Below are 16,954 nucleotides of genomic sequence, written 5' to 3' on the forward strand. Positions count from 1 at the left end.
TAATTCCTGCTCTTCTCCCCCCAACCACCAAACAGGGTTTCTCTCTGTAGCCCTGGCTGTCCTGGAGCTCGCTCTGTAGACCAGGTTGGTCTCTTGAACTCAGAGATCCACCTGCCTCTGCCTCCCGAGTTCTGGGATTAAAGGCGTGCGCCACCGCCGCCCGGCTTTTGAAGATAACTTTATACAGTATTTTCAGTGTGCTTGTGTTTTGACTGTGGCTTGTTACATGAATCAGGTGGAAAATTTACCACTTGCACATCTGCGCTTAAAAAAACCATGTTTTAAAGATCCCCACCCCCGTGTGTGTGTGTGTGTGTGTGTGTGTGTGTGTGTGTGTGTGTGTGTGTGTGTATTCTGACCTCAGAAGCCAGGAGCGTTAGCTCCCCCTAGAGCTCTAGTTGTGGGCAGTTGTGACCTGCCCACTATGATGGTCAGAACTGAACTTGGGTCCTTCCTCTGCAGGAGCAACAAATGTTCTTAACTTCTGAGATGTCTCTCCGTCCACCCCTGGCCCCCAACAGATAATTTTTGAAAGTTAGTATTATTAATTGTTAGAACAATGAACACTTTTGTCAGGGCTTACCCACTGGGTGGATTATTTGGCTTTGCCTTTCCTCAGAATGGATCCTCCCAGGGGGGCCGTCTCTGGCCTTATGGCTGTGTCTGTGGGCAGTAGTCCCACTGCGCTAAGCCTTCCTTGAGTCCAGGAAGGAATGGTCCTGTTGAAGAGTGCCTGTACGCTGCAGCCTTTGTTGACTCTATCACCCCTAAACTGTGTGCCGCTTCTCTACTCCTCCCACATTCTCTCTGGGGGTATAGGGAGGAGAAGAGTTAAACTTTACAAACTTTGTCAGCATATCATGTTCTTAAAAAAAAATTCAATACAGATCTCTCTGAGTTTGAGTTTAAGGCCAGCCTGGTCTACACAAGTGAGTTCAAAGCCAGCCAGAGTTACATAGTGAGACCCAGTTTCAAAAAGAAAACTTTAAGATTAGCCAGGTGCCATGTCGGGTGCATGCTTATAGTTCAGGCACTTAGGAGGATCGCTGAGAGTTTGAGACCAGCCTGGTCTACATAGAGGTGCCAGACCGCAAGACCCGGCTTTGAAGAAAAGGTAGGGGTTTGTGTGTGTGTGTGTGTGTGTGTGTGTGTGTGTGTGTGTGTGTGTGTGGTGTGTTATATGGTGTATGCATGTGTACGCTTCTGTGGGTCCAGCTCTTGTCACACTCTGCCTAACTCCTTTGGGATGAGATCTCTCACTGGACCTGGAGCTGGGCTTGTCTGTCTTCCGTGGTTCTGGGGTCACAGATGCATACCCACAGTCATGCCTGTTTTTATTAATACGAGTGTTGGGACTAGAACTCAGATTCTTAATGTCTACATGCAGCAAGTGTCTTGTCCATTGGACCATTTCTACCCCCGTCCCTGACCTTTTTTTTTTTTAAATTTAATTGAAAATAAAACAAAACCCCCTCAAGAGTATGATCTGGTAGTCCACTGTGGTTTGCCATTTGAATCTATACTGAATAACGAGCTCTAGAAACCAGGAGCCCTCTCCCATCAAGAAAACCCTTCATCTATTTCCTTTTCTTATCCTGTGCACATTTTCAAGCATAGGGTGAAACCTGGACCAGATAAAATTGACAGGACATTTAGTGTTTCACTGTTAAAGTTCAGGATTCTAAAGGAACACCCCTACATGAGGAATAACTCCAAACATCACTTCTCACAGTCTCTAGATGCTGCAAAAAATGTATAATCTAATTTAAATGCAGTGGGCAGCCTCAGGTGTTCTCCCTCCCAAGTATTGTGTGTGTGTGTGTGTGCGTGCGCGCGCGCGCACACACACACACACACACACACACACACACACACACACAGAGAATTATTTTTAATGGAAACACTCCAAAATGAGAAGTAACCTCCCTCCTCCCCTCTTTCACTGCCTGGAGATAAAGCCCAGCTTGGTTTATTTCTATCATCCTCTTTAAAAACATTCCTTATATGGCAGTTTCTAAGCAGCAGAATAGCTGTGTGATGAAAATGTCAAAAAGAACAGGAAAGCTGGCCGCTGGGAAAAGTGCATTTGGAGACTTAGACAAATACTGACTGACAGGGGAGAAGGCTGTGCCTTCCAGTCGCAGAACAGAGCAGCTGGGGTGGCTTCACCAGTACCTTCCAGACTCTTCCATGTGGTTACAGGAGCTGACGGCAGCCGTTACGCTCCGACTGTTTGGTGTCTGCAGCTTTCTGACCGTGACCTCTGTGTGGCACATTGACGTTTGTTTGTTTCCTTGGATTTTAAGGGTCCTTTATAACTGAGAGCCCTTTTCTTTATCACATGGTACACAGAGAGCTGGGAAAAGTAGATTGGAACAGGGAAAAAGAGAAAGGCAGATGCCATGTCTTGCCACCTTGAATCCCAGCACTCGGGAGGCAGAGGCAGACCCATCTCTGAGTTCTAGGCCAGCCTGGTCTACAAAGTGAGTTCTAGGACAGCCCCACACAGAGAAGCCCTGTCTCAAAAAACCAAAACAAATAATAAATAAATAGATAAATAAAAGTCATATAGAGCGTGAGTTAAATGTATGCTCAAAAAAAGCCCACGTGCCAGATGCCATGCAGATGCACTAATCCCAGCTCTTGATAGGTAGAGGCAGGAGGATTGTGTGCTTGAAGGCAGCCTGGGTAAATTGTGTATTCTAGGCTAGCCTGGGCCAACCGTGACCCCGCCTTAATAAATAAATAAATAAATAAATAAATAAATAAATAAACAAACAAATAAACAAATAAAAGCAAAAACCCAAACAACGGCAAAGAAAACACCAGTACCTTCAGCTTCTTCGTCTGGACCAGGCTAGGACATTGGACCCCATTAACGTACCGGAGGGGGAGGTCACTGGTGGTCTTTATAGGCCTCCCTTTTGCTAGTGAAGCTTAGTCTGAGATCCTGGCCAACACCTCAGACCACAGTGTAGCAAGACCACCTGGGGGCACTAAAGGTGGGGTGGCTGCTTGAACTGGCCATCAGGGACAAGCACTCAGGAGTGACAGGAAGAGGCTCCTGGCTCACACTCACAGCAGGCAGCCTCGATTTTCGGAGCGCTTGCTTTAACACGCAGATAGTAGCAGAAATACCGTTCGCTTTGGACAGTTACTTTCTAACCTTCCATTCTTGGTTTGTGTAAGGACGGAAGTTGTTTTGCTTTAAATAGTCAGTGCTTGGGGGAATGCATAGGGTTTTGTTTTAAGCATGTGTGGACATGTGCTGGGCCGTAATTTCCCCTGAGTGTGAGGGGGCTTGAGGGGAAATGGGCTTTTCAGTCTTGCTCTGGGTCCATAAGTTGTATGGCTGCTGTATTTGGAGTGACTTTTAGTGTGGATGGTTTCTGGATCATTGTGGCTGTTAGGTGGCCATTCCGGAGGAAGACCAGTGCGGGTGGGTGATTTCACCGGTGTGGTCTTGGTTGCCCTCTTTGGCAGCTGCGGCCTGCTTGGCTGACACATCGTAGTCTGAATGCTCCTTGTCACAGTACACCCTTGTCGTTGGATGCAATGCTGTTTTTTCTCTCGGGGGTGTTCCTTCCGGGTTCCTTAGTTCTTTTATGACACTGTTACAGTCAAGTGAGTTGCAAGGCAGGGCCTTTGATTGATAGGATCCATTGGGGATCCCTGACTGTTTGTACATGACTATAATGTACTGAGGTACTGGTAAAAGGGGTTTGGGGAGATCTGGCTGTGCCACAACGTGATGGTCAGGGGTTTGCCAGCTATGGTACTTGGTAGGTAGGTCTGAGCTTCCCCAGAGAGGTACCCTCCGCATCTTACCCTGCCCTGGTGTACAAGTGTGGCTGTCAGTATTCCCACGGCTGGGTAGACGGTAGGGGATGTCTCTTGAGCCCATCAGTGTACACATAACATTTTAATCCTGGTTTTTCGTTTTAGCACTACTGTTCTCAGGGGCTTTGAGTTCATCCTTCCTAGAGAAGTAAACTCAGCTGCCAGGATCAAGGAGGGACTATTCTTGGCTCGGGAGGAGGCCTGGCTCTTTCTCCACCCTGCATGGTTGGCCCCTGCTCTCTGACTGGACTGTGATTCTGAGGCCCCATGGCCCTTAGCTTTTCTGCTCTGCTTGGCCCTGTGCTCTGTGGGAGTCCTCTTCCCTGGTAGAGAAGTTTGGGTCTCACCTGTGGATGTCTCCTTTGCCCAGCTCTCTCTGTTGAATGTCTTTACTGCAACTTTAATGGCACTGGGGGGGGGGGGGGGGGGACGACGAATGTGGCTTCATCTGTGTTGCTTGGTAGAGAGCATGCTCGAATCCTCTAACGGCCAATCGGGGCACGTATAAAACCTCGCTGCCTATAAATGTATCTTGTTTTACAGCATCCGTGGCTCAGCTGTTCGTGAAAAGCAATTTAAATAAAAGGGTCATGCTGGAGAACAGTTGTTTATGTTCACTTTAATATTTCTGCTGCTAGTAAAAGGGGCGATCGGAGACACGTGGGATGAATAAAAGCTTTGCTACCTGCGCCAGTTCCAGTGCTGTGGCTCTGTTGAGAGCTGGAGGCCTAGTCTAGAATTCCGAGCAGCGGCTCAATCCATGGGCTTGAGAACTGTGCAGACAGCTGTGTGAATTCCTTTGCGTTTGGAGCTAATTGTTGGATTTACGTACTTGAGCCTTGGTTTCCTGACCTAAAAATGGTGAACATGGTGCTTTTCTTCCCAGGTTTCTGGGACTGAATTAGAGAATGCTTGCAAGTGTGCTTAGCTTGACTGACCACTGGGGGCTCCAGGCTTTCTTTATTTCACTGTATTGTTTATGCCTGGGAACCACAGAGTGCTGGTTTGTGCCGTCAGGGCTTTTGCCCCCATTGGAAGAGCCTTGAATATTTGTCTCTTAACTCTGGGACATGCTGGGATTAGAATGAGGGGACGATGAGGAAGGAGGGGTACAGTGATAGAACCCAGATTTGTCTAAATTTGTTCAAAGAGTCTACACTTAACATCCCAACCCCTCTGGGTTGCCAAGTGTGAATTTGTAGAATGTCTTTTAAGGAGGGATTGGATCTCGGGATGCCCATGTGATAGGTAAGGGCTCTCCTGGTAAGCTGTGTCCGTGGAGCTCTTGTTACTGTGTGTTCAGATAGTCTCACCAAGTTAACCAGGCTGTGAGGAAATTCCTCTGTAGCCTAGATTGGCCTCAAACTTGTTGTAATGACAGGCTTCTGCTCCAGGCACAGATCCATTGCAGGTGGGTGTGGATGTCCCTTGAAGGGATATAAGACTTCTTGTTCACACCATCCACAGTGCCTCTTGATATCCCTGTGAAGTAATCCACATTTTAAGAAAGCACCGGCCGGGTGGCGGTGGCGCACGCCTTTAATCCCAGCACTCAGGAGGCAGAGGCAGGTGGATTTCTGTGAGTTCGAGGCCAGCCTGGTCTATAGAGAGAGATCCAGGACAGGCGCCAAAGCTACACAGAAAAAACCCTGTCTCGAAAAAACAACAACAACAACAAAAAGAGCACCAGACTGTTAAGAGGGTGTTTTTGAGGGGATGCTGAGTAAGTACTTTGGAGCCTGAAACTAGATCCCTGGACTTGCTGCTCTTGCACCCCTAGTTGTGGTATGCGGGGCAGGTATGTCCGGAGCAGGGGTAAGGTTGGATGAGGTCGAGGCTGTAGCAGCTCAGCATCATCACACAGTGTAACGAAGGGCTTGGCCTCCTCTTTGCCCCTTAACTGTTAAGAGACAAGACAGCAGGGCTCCACTTGGCTGTGGGGAGTTGGGGATAACTGAAAGCCTGTGTAGGTGTCCACTCCCATGTTCTGTTGCTTTGTCCTGTTCTGGCCACCTTTCTGTTCTTCCTGACAAATGCTTTAGCCTTTCGGTTTTCCCTCTTAGATACCTTAAATGTGGATGCATACATGCATCAGATAAAATCTGAATGCTGGTGTATCTAGGCCACAGCCTCCACTTAGACTGTGGAAATACCTGTCCATTCCAGTAACCATTACACTAAAAAAAATACTCTGACAGTTAAATAAATTATTAAAACAGCCGTACATGTAAATACTTGCTTAGTTATTTGTAATCATGTTTTCTAAAGCTTGAAATAGCATCCTTTTCTTAAAAGAAGCTTCTTTGATAACCCAGCCTGTTTAAGATGCAGTGCATGACCGCTGGCTGGGGATTGGATTATTTTTCCAGGCTTGTAGAGACTTTCACAGTAAACCTTTAGATGGCAGCATCCCTCACCATAAGCCGTGTTTTGAACAAGCTCTTTCAGACGTAGAAGATGTAGACACAAGAGGATGTTCATATTCACCCTGCTTACTGTGGGGATGAAGCCAGGGCACTGGCCTGGTCACGGTAGCCTGCCCGGAGCACTGTCCACCACCCTCGCCAACCCTCCCCCCACTCCCCCACCCCCATCTTTCTCTATGACCTTGTGCAAACTGTAGCAGGTCAAACAGGTGATTCAGGAACAAAATGGAATGTGATACTTAGAAGGTGCACATGGGCATTATTGTTGCTTCTCAAGTCACTTTAGATCCAGTTCATAAGCCAAGCAGTTCACCTCTCCAAGCATGTCCGGTATTACAGTTTTTAGCATGCTCCCAAGGTGGTGTTAGGACTGATGGATTGCTCAAGTCTAATTTTAGAAAAGTTTGTTACTCTCCAGAGAATTCCCTCATGTATCACCCTACACGCCTGCCTATCTTCAGCCCTGGCAGCCGTTCAGATCTTTGGTTTCTATAGGCTCCTCTGTGCTGGAAGTTACATGTTGAAAGGAATCATGCAGGATGTGGCTTTTTGTGACTGGCTCCTTTCATGTGGCATAATACCTTTAAAGTCCATTCATGCTGCAGCATGAACGGCTGCTTCATCCCTTCTCTTTTCCCAGTAGTCTGCGTCGTCAGGTGATGGCCCTTTGCTAACAGCAGTAATGCTGCTGTGAGCACAGCGCCCTGGTTTCTGTGTGGACATAGGGCTGTGTCTGCATAGAGCTGCTGGACCACAGGACAGCTTTTCTGTTGAACTTTTTTTTTTTTTTTTGGTTTTTCGAAACAGGGTTTCTGTGTAGCTTTGCGCCTTTCCTGGAACTCACTTGGTAGCCCAGGCTGGCCTCGAACTCACAGACATCCTCCTGGCTCTGCCTCCCGAGTGCTGGGATTAAAGGCGTGCGCCACCACCGCCCGGCTTCTGTTGAAATTTTTGAACAACGGCTAGACTGTTTTCCAGAGTGACTGACTGCACCTTTGTCCCAGCAGCAGGGAACGAGGGTCCCATTCCAAGAGCTTTCTCAGGAGAAAAAAAAAAAAAAAAAAGACAAAAAAATGGTAAAATTATAAAGAATCCCAAGGGTGTGGTGATACAAGCTTGTAATCACTCCAGAGGCTGAGGCAGAAGGACGGATGTTAGTTCTAGGCCAGCCTGAGTGACATAGCCAAACCTTGACTCAAAAATTAAACTGAAAATTCCAGATTTTTCTGATAAATTGTTGTTGGGGGGGGGGAGGGGAATACAACTCTTGTTATCTTGTGTTCCCACATCTGGGCGGGACTGTTGGCACACCCGCTGGAGGGCAACTGCTTCGGCTGCCAAGAAAGCAACCATGCTTGGGCTCCATGCAGTTAGCATGGTCATCAGCCTGATAAGAGACTTACCTTGAGTGGCTGCTCAGCATGTTGATATCAGAGGCCAGCTGTTTGTAATTCCCAGCTCTTGACTTGGAGATGCCGAGCGAGCGAGCGAGCAAGCCATCTGTATCCCAATGAGAGGACCATGGGCTGTCTAGGTCTGAACACGTCAGAGTCCCCTATTTGACACACAGTAAAGACAGCTGTAGAAACTACAGCCGAGGGGAGCAGCTTTGGTTTCGGTCCGCGTTTACATTCTCCAAATGGAGCTCACCCTGTTCTTCTTTGGCAGACAAGCCTGGACATTCTTGTGTCTGCTCTGAACTGACTGTGTGTGTGTGTGTGTTGAAGGGAAGGGCCAGCCTTCCTTAGGCGTGTTTGGGTCCCGGTAAGGACACAAACTGTATGTTCTGAAGCTCTGTTTGCATCTGGAAAAAGTGAGCTACACTCAACTCTTTCCCACTGCAGGTCCCGTCAGGAAGCCCAAGTATGTGGAGAGCCCCAGGGTGCCTGGAGATACAGTTATGGTCCCGTTTAGAGAAGGGCCCAAGCCCTCAGAGCCCAGTGAGAACGGTAAGACTATGTTTTTCCATGATCTTCCCCCTTCCCTATAGACTGTGTAGTGGCATTCTCCATTTCTGAAGGAAGGCTGTGAGTCCCTTGCAAGAATGTTTCACCGAACTAAATGTATTTGGGAGATTTTTTTTCCCCCTTAGGCAGTTGACAGAGATTAGTTTAGCTAATGTGAATTCTTGAAATTGTTTACAGGAGGCAGAAATAGTTGAGTCGGGTGTATTTGCATTGCTTAAGGGTTGGGTCTTGTATCCTCCGAATTCTGACCTTCCTGGGTTTGGGAGACATGAAAAGCCAGCCAGTTGACTTTGGTTTTTATATAAACACATTACCCCTTCAGAATATTCAAGAGCGGGCTTTGGCTGAGAATCTGAGACTTCCACTAGACAGCTTAAGAGCGTGTGGCGACTTTGGGAAGCTTAAAAAGTTAAACATCTGTGATTTTCTTTAGTGGAGGATTAGATTAGAGACAAAAAAGAAAAAAAAATCCAAACTGATTGAAGCCAGGTTTTTTTGTTTTTTGTTTTTGCCATAAAGTCATTTGTATCACACCCCCACAGCTACTTCTAAATCAAAATGTAAGTATAACATATGTTATATGCTTGTAGCATTTAATAGATGCACTAATAGTTTGCTTATTTTTAATCAATTCAAGAATTTACTTGTTTGTTCTTTTTCTGGGATGTCGTTTGTCCACAGAATGTTCTGAACATGTAAGTCCCTTCCCTGCAAAGTCCAGAGAGTCAGACTCAGCCGGTGGAAGCTAGCTTTGTCCTCCATGAACACAGCTTGCTTCTCATAGCTTTGAACACTGAAGGATGCCCACCCATGGGAAGGATTTTTCAGTCAGATTTCCACTGTGGAATACCATTTGTGTAGTAGAAGGGGCTCACATTGAAGATTTGTGGCATTGGGAACAAGGCTCTGTGTGCGTGTGTGCGTGTGTGCGTGCGTGCGTGCGTGCGTGCGTGTGTGTGTGTGTGTGTGTGTGTGTGTGTGTGTGTTGAAGGTAGTTGAAGGTAGAGAACTCATGGTAGTGACCAGTTAGGTTAGAAAGCTGTCAACTGCTACAAGAGGCTGTAAGTGAGGGTGCAGTGAAACCATTGAACTGACTGAACACTTCCTGGGTAGAAAGAAAGGTTTATTGGGGATCAAACTGCCAAGGCTGTATCTTTTTGGGAGGGACACAGAGAGAAGAGGAAAATAGCAGAAAAGCAAGCAGATTCATATGACAGTAGCGGGGTGGGGTCTCTGAACTGATACTGGCTGTTTAGTTGATTGGGAGTTAGATGCCCTTGCCCTTTTGGGGCTAATTAAGGGAAGATCCTGGTAAGCAGAAACCCTTCTTCTAGGCCTCTGTTTACCCAATAAAGGCCCTTCTGTTTCCCTGGCCGAAGTCCTTCTGTTTAGGACTTCTCACCAGCACTACCATTTGGGAGGCGGGGGCTGCCTTGGACCTAACGGGGGCCTTTCTTGGCTGTGACATCTGCAGGGATCCTTTCTTCCTCATTTTTCTTCTGTGTGTTGAAAGGAAAACAAGAACATTCTTTTGAAGGTAAGCATTAGTCATCAAATTTACCAGCTCTCTGCTCAATTCAGATTCATTCTGCCGCCCCACACCTGATCTCCATTGACCAAAGTCTTTGTAGTCCTGGCTGGTTAAAGTGCTGGAGCTCTGACTGTATGAGACATAGATGCCATCGGGGGGGATTCATGGGGTTCTGTGATGGGTTCTCCTCATGTGAGGCGAGGGGACAGATTTAGAATTTTTATTGGACTAAGAAAAGTGGTTACAAATAATTCTCACTGTCAACTTTTCTCCTCTGGCTTGAGGCAGATTTGGACACCTTTCCTGGCAAGAGATGTGTATACTTGGCCATGGGCCAAGCTAAACTCAGGAGTAGCCATTGGTCTTGCTAGAGTGGCCAAAATCTGCAGGTGTGCTCATTGCTCTCTGATTCAGCTTCATCAGACCCCATTAGGACCCAAATCACAACATTACAGTTGGCCAGTTTTAAGAAAGGACAGGTGTTCCCTTGTGTCGGTGTGGGATGGGAGGGATGGCTCACGTGTCTGGGTACACGGTCATGTGTGGAGATAAACAAGCTCCGGCTGTTACTCCGCTGGCTGATGACGAGGCAGTTGTATAACAGAATTGAACTTGACAATTAGCAAAGGGTGGTATGCCTTGTAATCTTTGTGGAATCTTTTAAGTTTCAATGGAGTTAATTAAGGTTGCCATATCAAAGTATAAATGTTATGTCTAGATCACTGAACCTAAAGTAGAAGCTTCTGCTAAGTAGAGCCAACTCGCTTTGAGTAATAAGCCAAGTATGCTGGGCAAACTCTCATTTCCAGAGTTTAATGCCAGCATTGTTGCTCAAGTCCACTAGAAAGTTTGACCTTCTCGCCCTCCGTGCTTCCTTGGGACACTCTTATTTATGTCTCTGTGACCCCTCCCGCCACCGTTGTCAGTAGTAACATGACAGTATTCAGTAAACTAATACTGAATCTCCTCCTGAGATGACTTTGAAATTTCATGTAGACTTATGCAGTATCAATTTAATCCAAAGGTTTGAGCTACCCTCTCCTAGGCTGCCTCGTTTTGTTTCAGTGACCACAAACTCCATAAATACTTGGTTCTTTGCTCACTGTTTGGAATTTAAATCAAAATAAAATAAGACCAGTGAGCACATACAATTAGCCATCTGGGAGGTAGGTTCAACCAGGTGAACACTTTTTTTTAATAACTTGAAGTTACACAAACCTGAAAACTTCTGTAAGAAAGATACAATATATATTTTTTTAGTATTTTGAAATATGTCTGATACACGAATTTTTCTACTCCGGCAAAACCAGACTTAATGGATAGAGAAAACCAAGCAACTCCTCCCCGCTTTTCCCTCTGTCAAGCGCTCTTCTCAACCTAGGCACCGCGTAGAACAAGCCCTTTATATAAATGAGCATCCTGCCGTTAACTCGGTGTGTTTGTTTCCCCTTGAACAATACCTCTACCTGACAGAGGATGGTTAAAGGGCAATAAATTCTTTGGATTAGGAACAACCATATTTCATGTAGGTTTGCCTTACTGTATCATTAGCAAAGAGCATGCTGGGATAGGGAGGGGTGAGAAACTTCTTAATCTACTGAGTCATTGCTCAAGATCAATCTCAAAATATGACGAAACTTGTTTCCCCAGCAGGTTGGTTTGCAAAGAAAGGTAACCCACATACTAGATGGGGTGGTGAGGCCTTGGCTGTGATCTCAGCACTCTGTACAGCGGGAGGAGGGGGTGGGCACAAGTTGAAGGCCAGTTTGGCTTACATAGTGAGTTGTAGGCCAGCCTGGGCTAAATAGAAAGACCTTGTTTTGAAATAGCAAGACCTTGTTTTGAAAACTAAGACAAAACAAGAATGAAACAACATGCCTGAGGCAGCAGCAGCATTAAGCACAAAACTGTCCTCTGGGCAGAGGGTACCTTCTTAGATGAACATGTGGGGTAATATTTTTAATTGCTTTACACACGTTCAAAGTGGTGTGGAGAAGAAAGGAGTCTAAAGAATGATGACATCTGTCCGTTCCCTACCTAGTTTTAGAAATAAAACACCACTGTGTTTCCCCTAATTGTAATCTCCTCCCTGTCCCGAGAGGTAACCTCAAGCCCGCTGTCTTTAATTCTCAGCTTCTCTGATGGCAGTGCACTTTCTTCTAATGGTTGATTGAGATTTTGATGAGGTGTTGAAGTGGACATGCCTAGTACGTCCACTTATTAGAAGAGAGAATGGGTGTAGAGGAACTCTTCGTTGGTTTTTTTTTTTTTTCAGTAAATAAATATTTATAAGCCGTGAAATCCCTGTGCTGGGCGCCGTTTGAGATCAGTTATCAAGTATGTGTGGGGTCCTCCCTTCACTGAGCTTTGGTGTCTAGTAGGGGATTAAAGACCCGTGTGCAGTGTGACTGGTTAATCCAGAGTGGGAAGGGGGATGAATACAAACTGTGATGAAGGCAGAGATGCTGGGCATGGGAAAGGCTTACCTGACGCACTATGCTTTATGATTTGCCTGATAGTCTACCTAGGCTACTGTGTCAAAAATACTACAAACCAGGTAGTTTATTAACAACAGAAATAGATTTTTTTTCCTCACAGTTTTTGAGGCCAGGAAGTTAAAAATCAGGGGGCTTGCAGATTTCTTACATGATGAGAGTTGCTTCCTGGCTCGTAAGCCATCTTTTTGCTATGACTTCTTGCTGTAGAAAGAGGTCACAGGGTCCTTCTTCTATATGTGACAAGAATCTCATCGTGAGGGCTGTGCATTCCCCCTTCCCTGATCACCTTGCAAAGGCCCTATATTCTAACACCATTACCCCGAGGGTTAGGTTTGAACATCGAAATCGGAAGGGAGACTTAACGCTCAAGACAAGGCAGCTGGCAGCAGAGCAGATGGAGGGAGCCGGTGGAGGCCAGCATGAGTGAGGAGGAAAGATGGAAAATGGTTTCCACAGTGAGGTGTGTGAATACAGTCTCTAGAGCAGGGTTGGGAAAGAGGGGATGGGTGAGAGGATTCTGAGGGCCCCAGGGCTGGAGAGAAAGAGATGATGGCCCCTAACCTGTGAGGTGACTGCTGTGGACCAGAGGAGACCCAGCCCTTTGGTGTGACTTGTTTCAGGGAGGTTGTCTCTGGGAGATGGTGGAAAAGCTAATAATCAAAAGTACTGAGCTGAGAGTTGGAACTCACACTGGGCCCCAAGAAAGAGCTCAACCAGGTACCCTTTGTCCTAGAAGCAAAATGAAGCACGGGAGACCGGGGGTGGGGGTAGGGGGGCCGCCGGGGGAGGATCACCGTGTTCCGAGATTACCAAGCAGTTTTGGGATCTCTTTGAGAGCTGTAGTGGGCAGAGGATGCAGCAGGGAAGGGGCCGGAGAACCGCGTTTTCCTTCTGTCTCGGCCGGTGGTTGCGACTTTCTGCCATGCAGGACAGAGTTTGCGAGGTCTAAAAGTGGAGGTGTGCCATCAAAAAGTGAAGCATCTAGCCGGGCGGTGGTGGCGCACGCCTTCAATCCTAGCACTCGGGAGGCAGAGCCAGGCGGATCTCTGTGAGTTCAAGGCCAGCCTGGGCTACCAAGTGAGTCCCAGGAAAGGCGCAAAGCTACACAGAGAAACCTTGTCTCGAAAAACAAAACAAAACAAAAAAAAAAAAAAAAAAAGTGAAGCATCAGTGCAGTGAGAAGGGCCATTTGGGGATTCCTGAAAGTGAGTGAATGAAGTTAGAGGTCATGAAAAAAGAAAATTCTATTTACCCCCAGGAATTTGAGCAAATGAAGGGAGATGTGTGGAGATATAGATATAGATAAATAAAAAAATTTTTTTTCTAAGAAAAAGGCTTTCCCTGAGCATAATTGTAGACTTCATTCAGAGCCTCAAAATGTGGGCCTAAGGCGCCTCTGTCTGTATTTATTAGGTCAACCCCCTCTCCTTTTTTTTAAAGTATATACTTACTTCTTGGCAGTTTTACACATGTATATAATAAATTTTAGTCATTTAATTATCTTTTTTTTTTTTTAGCCCATCTCTTTCTATAAAACCTTTCTTCCTAAGAAGAAGACTGCCTCCTACTTTCCTGTCTGGTGTGTGTGTGTGTGTGTGTGTGTGTGTGTGTGTGTGTGTGTGTGTGTCTGTCTGTCTGTCTGTCTGTGTTTTACCAGTTAGCTTTTATTGTCAGCTTGACACAGCTGACAGTCACTTAAGAAGTAAGTCTCAGTTGAGGAGCTGCCCAGATCAGACTGGCCTGTGGGCCTCTCTGTGGAGGACTGTCCTGATCGTTCCTTGATGGAGGAGAGCCTAGCCCACTATGGGTGGCATCCATCCCCAGGCAGGTAGTCCTGGGCTCTGTGTAAGCCTGAGCCTGAGCAAGCGAATGAGCAATGTTCCCCTGTCGTTTCCGCTTCATGTTCCTGTCCTGGCTCCCCTCAGTGATGGATTGTAACCTGAAAGAAAGATGGCACAAACCCTTGCCATCCCCGAAGAACTTCAGATGCCTGCTCTGCCAGCATCCTGGGATCCTCACACTGCTGCACACTTGCACCAGGACTGAAAATTCACTCAAGCATTCCCCTGATAAGACACTGAGAACAATTAATGTTATTAAATCCTGACCCTCGAATACCTCTCTTTAGTATTCTGGGTGGTAAAGTAGGAAGTCTGCCCAAAGCATTTCTCCTGCAGGTTGCTTTCTGATGGCTGGCTCCAGGTAAAGCAGTTTGCTCTTACTTGAATTGCAAGCTAGACAAGCAGCTTTTCAAATGAAACATAGCATTCATTTGAAGTAATGACAGGCAAACTGTGATTGTTCACAGTTAAGCATTTATCACAGGTTTTCTTGTAAAGGGATGAGATGAGCCTGTCACTTCAATTAAACAGACAAAACAACGAAAGACACCTCATAGGGTTAGTCATCGATGCTAAAACTTGACCTTTTAAATGGAAGTTACATTTTTGGGGAAACTTGCACCTGTCACATTGAGCTCGGTAGCTTCTCAGGATTTTTCGGTTAATAGCTCATGTGATATTAATGATTATGATAGTTTGATATTGTGTAATAAAATGTGCCAACATTTTTAAGATTTGCAAAACCAGCATTTTCCCAGTTGACCCAATCCATGATATTACAAAATCTTACACGGGTAAATGATCCCTTTAAAGCATGAGCAGGTAGGGGGGTAGCTCACTGGTAGAGTGCCAGCCCATTTAATATGCGTACTGCCTTGGGTTAATTCTCCAGCACAAAACAGAACAAAACCCATAAAACAGATCATTGGATTTTACAGGACCAGAGTACAGAAAGTTAATTGGTACACATTAAAGTCAGCGCTGGAATTTACCTTTAAGAAATTGCTATTTGTCAGGCGTTGGTGAGGTGTAAGAGAATTGCCACAGTTAGCTGAAAAGGGTCCTCGTTTCTTAGGTTTATAGTTCTGTGGTTCTGCAAGACTGCATCCCGGGGCCAGGGCTGGGACTGGGACTGGGACTGTAGCTCAGAGGCACAGTGAGTTCTGTCCCCAGCCCTGACAAACCCAGAAACATGCCTCAGCAGATTGAACGTGGGGTACATGAGTAAACTGCAGAGGTAAATGAGTTGACTTGTTCGAAGCTAGCTTGGATGCAGGTGTATTTTAAATGTTATGGCCTAGAAACACCAACTTGGCAGACAGATGCTCTGTTCACAATATACTGGTGTTTGGAAATAAGGAGGGAATTGTGGTAGCTCAGGAAAATTAACCAGAAAGAAATTGAAAAAGTAACCAGGCATTGTGGCACACACTTTTAGTCCTAGCACTTGGGAGGCAGAAGCAGGCAGATCTCTTGAGTTTGAGGCCAGCGAGTTCCAGAACAGCCAGGGCTACACAGAGAAACCCTGTCTCAAAACCAAACCAAACCAACAAACAAATTAAAATATGCTTATAGTAGTAGTCAGAGAAGACAAGAAGCTAAAATGCAGGCCATGGGTAAGAAGTGGCTAAGTTTAGGAAAAGGGGTGTAATGTCTGGTCCAGGGCCCATCCCCCTTAACACAGCTGATTAACAAACATCTTGGGAACTTCAGCTGTTCAAGGTCATATAGATAGTGGATGTCCAAGAGTTATCCAAGTAACCAGTGTACTGCAGAGTTCAAGGAAGACTGGGGGGTGAGGTGGGCGGTCGCCTCTCTATGGAATGACCACCAAGGACCTTGAAGGATCCCCAAATCAGAAAGGATTTAAATATGTAACTTAATAATGGACCTCAAAAGTTTGAAAAACAGGAACAAAGCAAAAACCCCAAACCAGTAGACAGGAAGGAATCATAGAAATCAGGGTAGAAATCAGTGCAACAGAAGCCTGAAAGACAAGACTCACTGAGACGGAGAGTTGGTTCTTTTAAAGACAGACAAGATTGACAAACCCTTAGCCTGATTACCCAAAGGATAGAGGGAGAAAATCCCATTTAGAGATGAAACTGGCAAATCGCACAACAGGCATCCCACAGTGTCTGGAGTGAGGGAGATGAACTGGGAAACAGTGAGCATGGGCCTGAGAGAGAACCTTTGCTATGAACAGTAAAGGGAGAGAGCTTTTCTTTTGGAATAGTGAGTTTAGAAGAAGCTGTCTGGGCCGAAAAATGATAGATAACCAATTACATTTTTGGGGGAAGAGATCTACAAGCACACTGGGAAACACACGTGAGTGTGTGAACCCAAAAAGTGCCATGCTAGAGGAGGGGTTGCCGCCTCGGTGGTGAAGCTAGTGGAGGTGCTAACCATCTGGTGGTGTCTGAGGCTTTTCTCACATGGTGCTGGTTTGGAGGTTCAGGAAGTGGGTATGGCCACTTCAGTGATCAGGAAATTGAAGTTCTGAGAGAGGTTCATTGCCAGAAGAGCTCTCTACTAGTGTTAGCACAGCTTCTGAAATGTCGGGAAAGGGGAGAAGAGGCCGGGGAAGGGCGCCGATGATGGAAGTGATGGTGGTCATCACGGCGTATGGACCGCTCTTCGATGTTCGTGCCTCAAATGCAGTACTCCGTGTGCAGAGAGCTGAAAGAGGCTGAAGGGAGGAAATCTGAGAACTCCCTTTCAGCTTTCTGCTTGGGCTGACTTTCCACAATGAGGATTCCATGGGGGCGTTATTGATTAGAGCGGCAGTGTCCATTTGCCCAGTGGGTTTACAGGAGGCCGGTTCTCTCAGTTGCAGATATGTTCACGTGTG

At 46.2% G+C, this 16,954-nt stretch overlaps 1 protein-coding gene across 1 annotated transcript in view; it reads left to right on the forward strand.

The window, feature by feature from the left end:
• Tanc1 (tetratricopeptide repeat, ankyrin repeat and coiled-coil containing 1) overlaps positions 1 to 16,954 on the forward strand; it is a 191,404-nt gene that overhangs the window by 97,881 nt on the left and 76,569 nt on the right. Inside the window, exon 4 of the mRNA XM_059260505.1 lies at positions 8,111 to 8,215. Coding sequence (XP_059116488.1) covers positions 8,111 to 8,215 — 105 coding nt within the window. The remainder of the gene's footprint in view (positions 1 to 8,110; positions 8,216 to 16,954) is intronic.

This window comes from Peromyscus eremicus, chromosome 4 (assembly GCF_949786415.1).
Source record: "Peromyscus eremicus chromosome 4, PerEre_H2_v1, whole genome shotgun sequence".
Lineage (NCBI taxonomy): Eukaryota > Metazoa > Chordata > Mammalia > Rodentia > Cricetidae > Peromyscus > Peromyscus eremicus.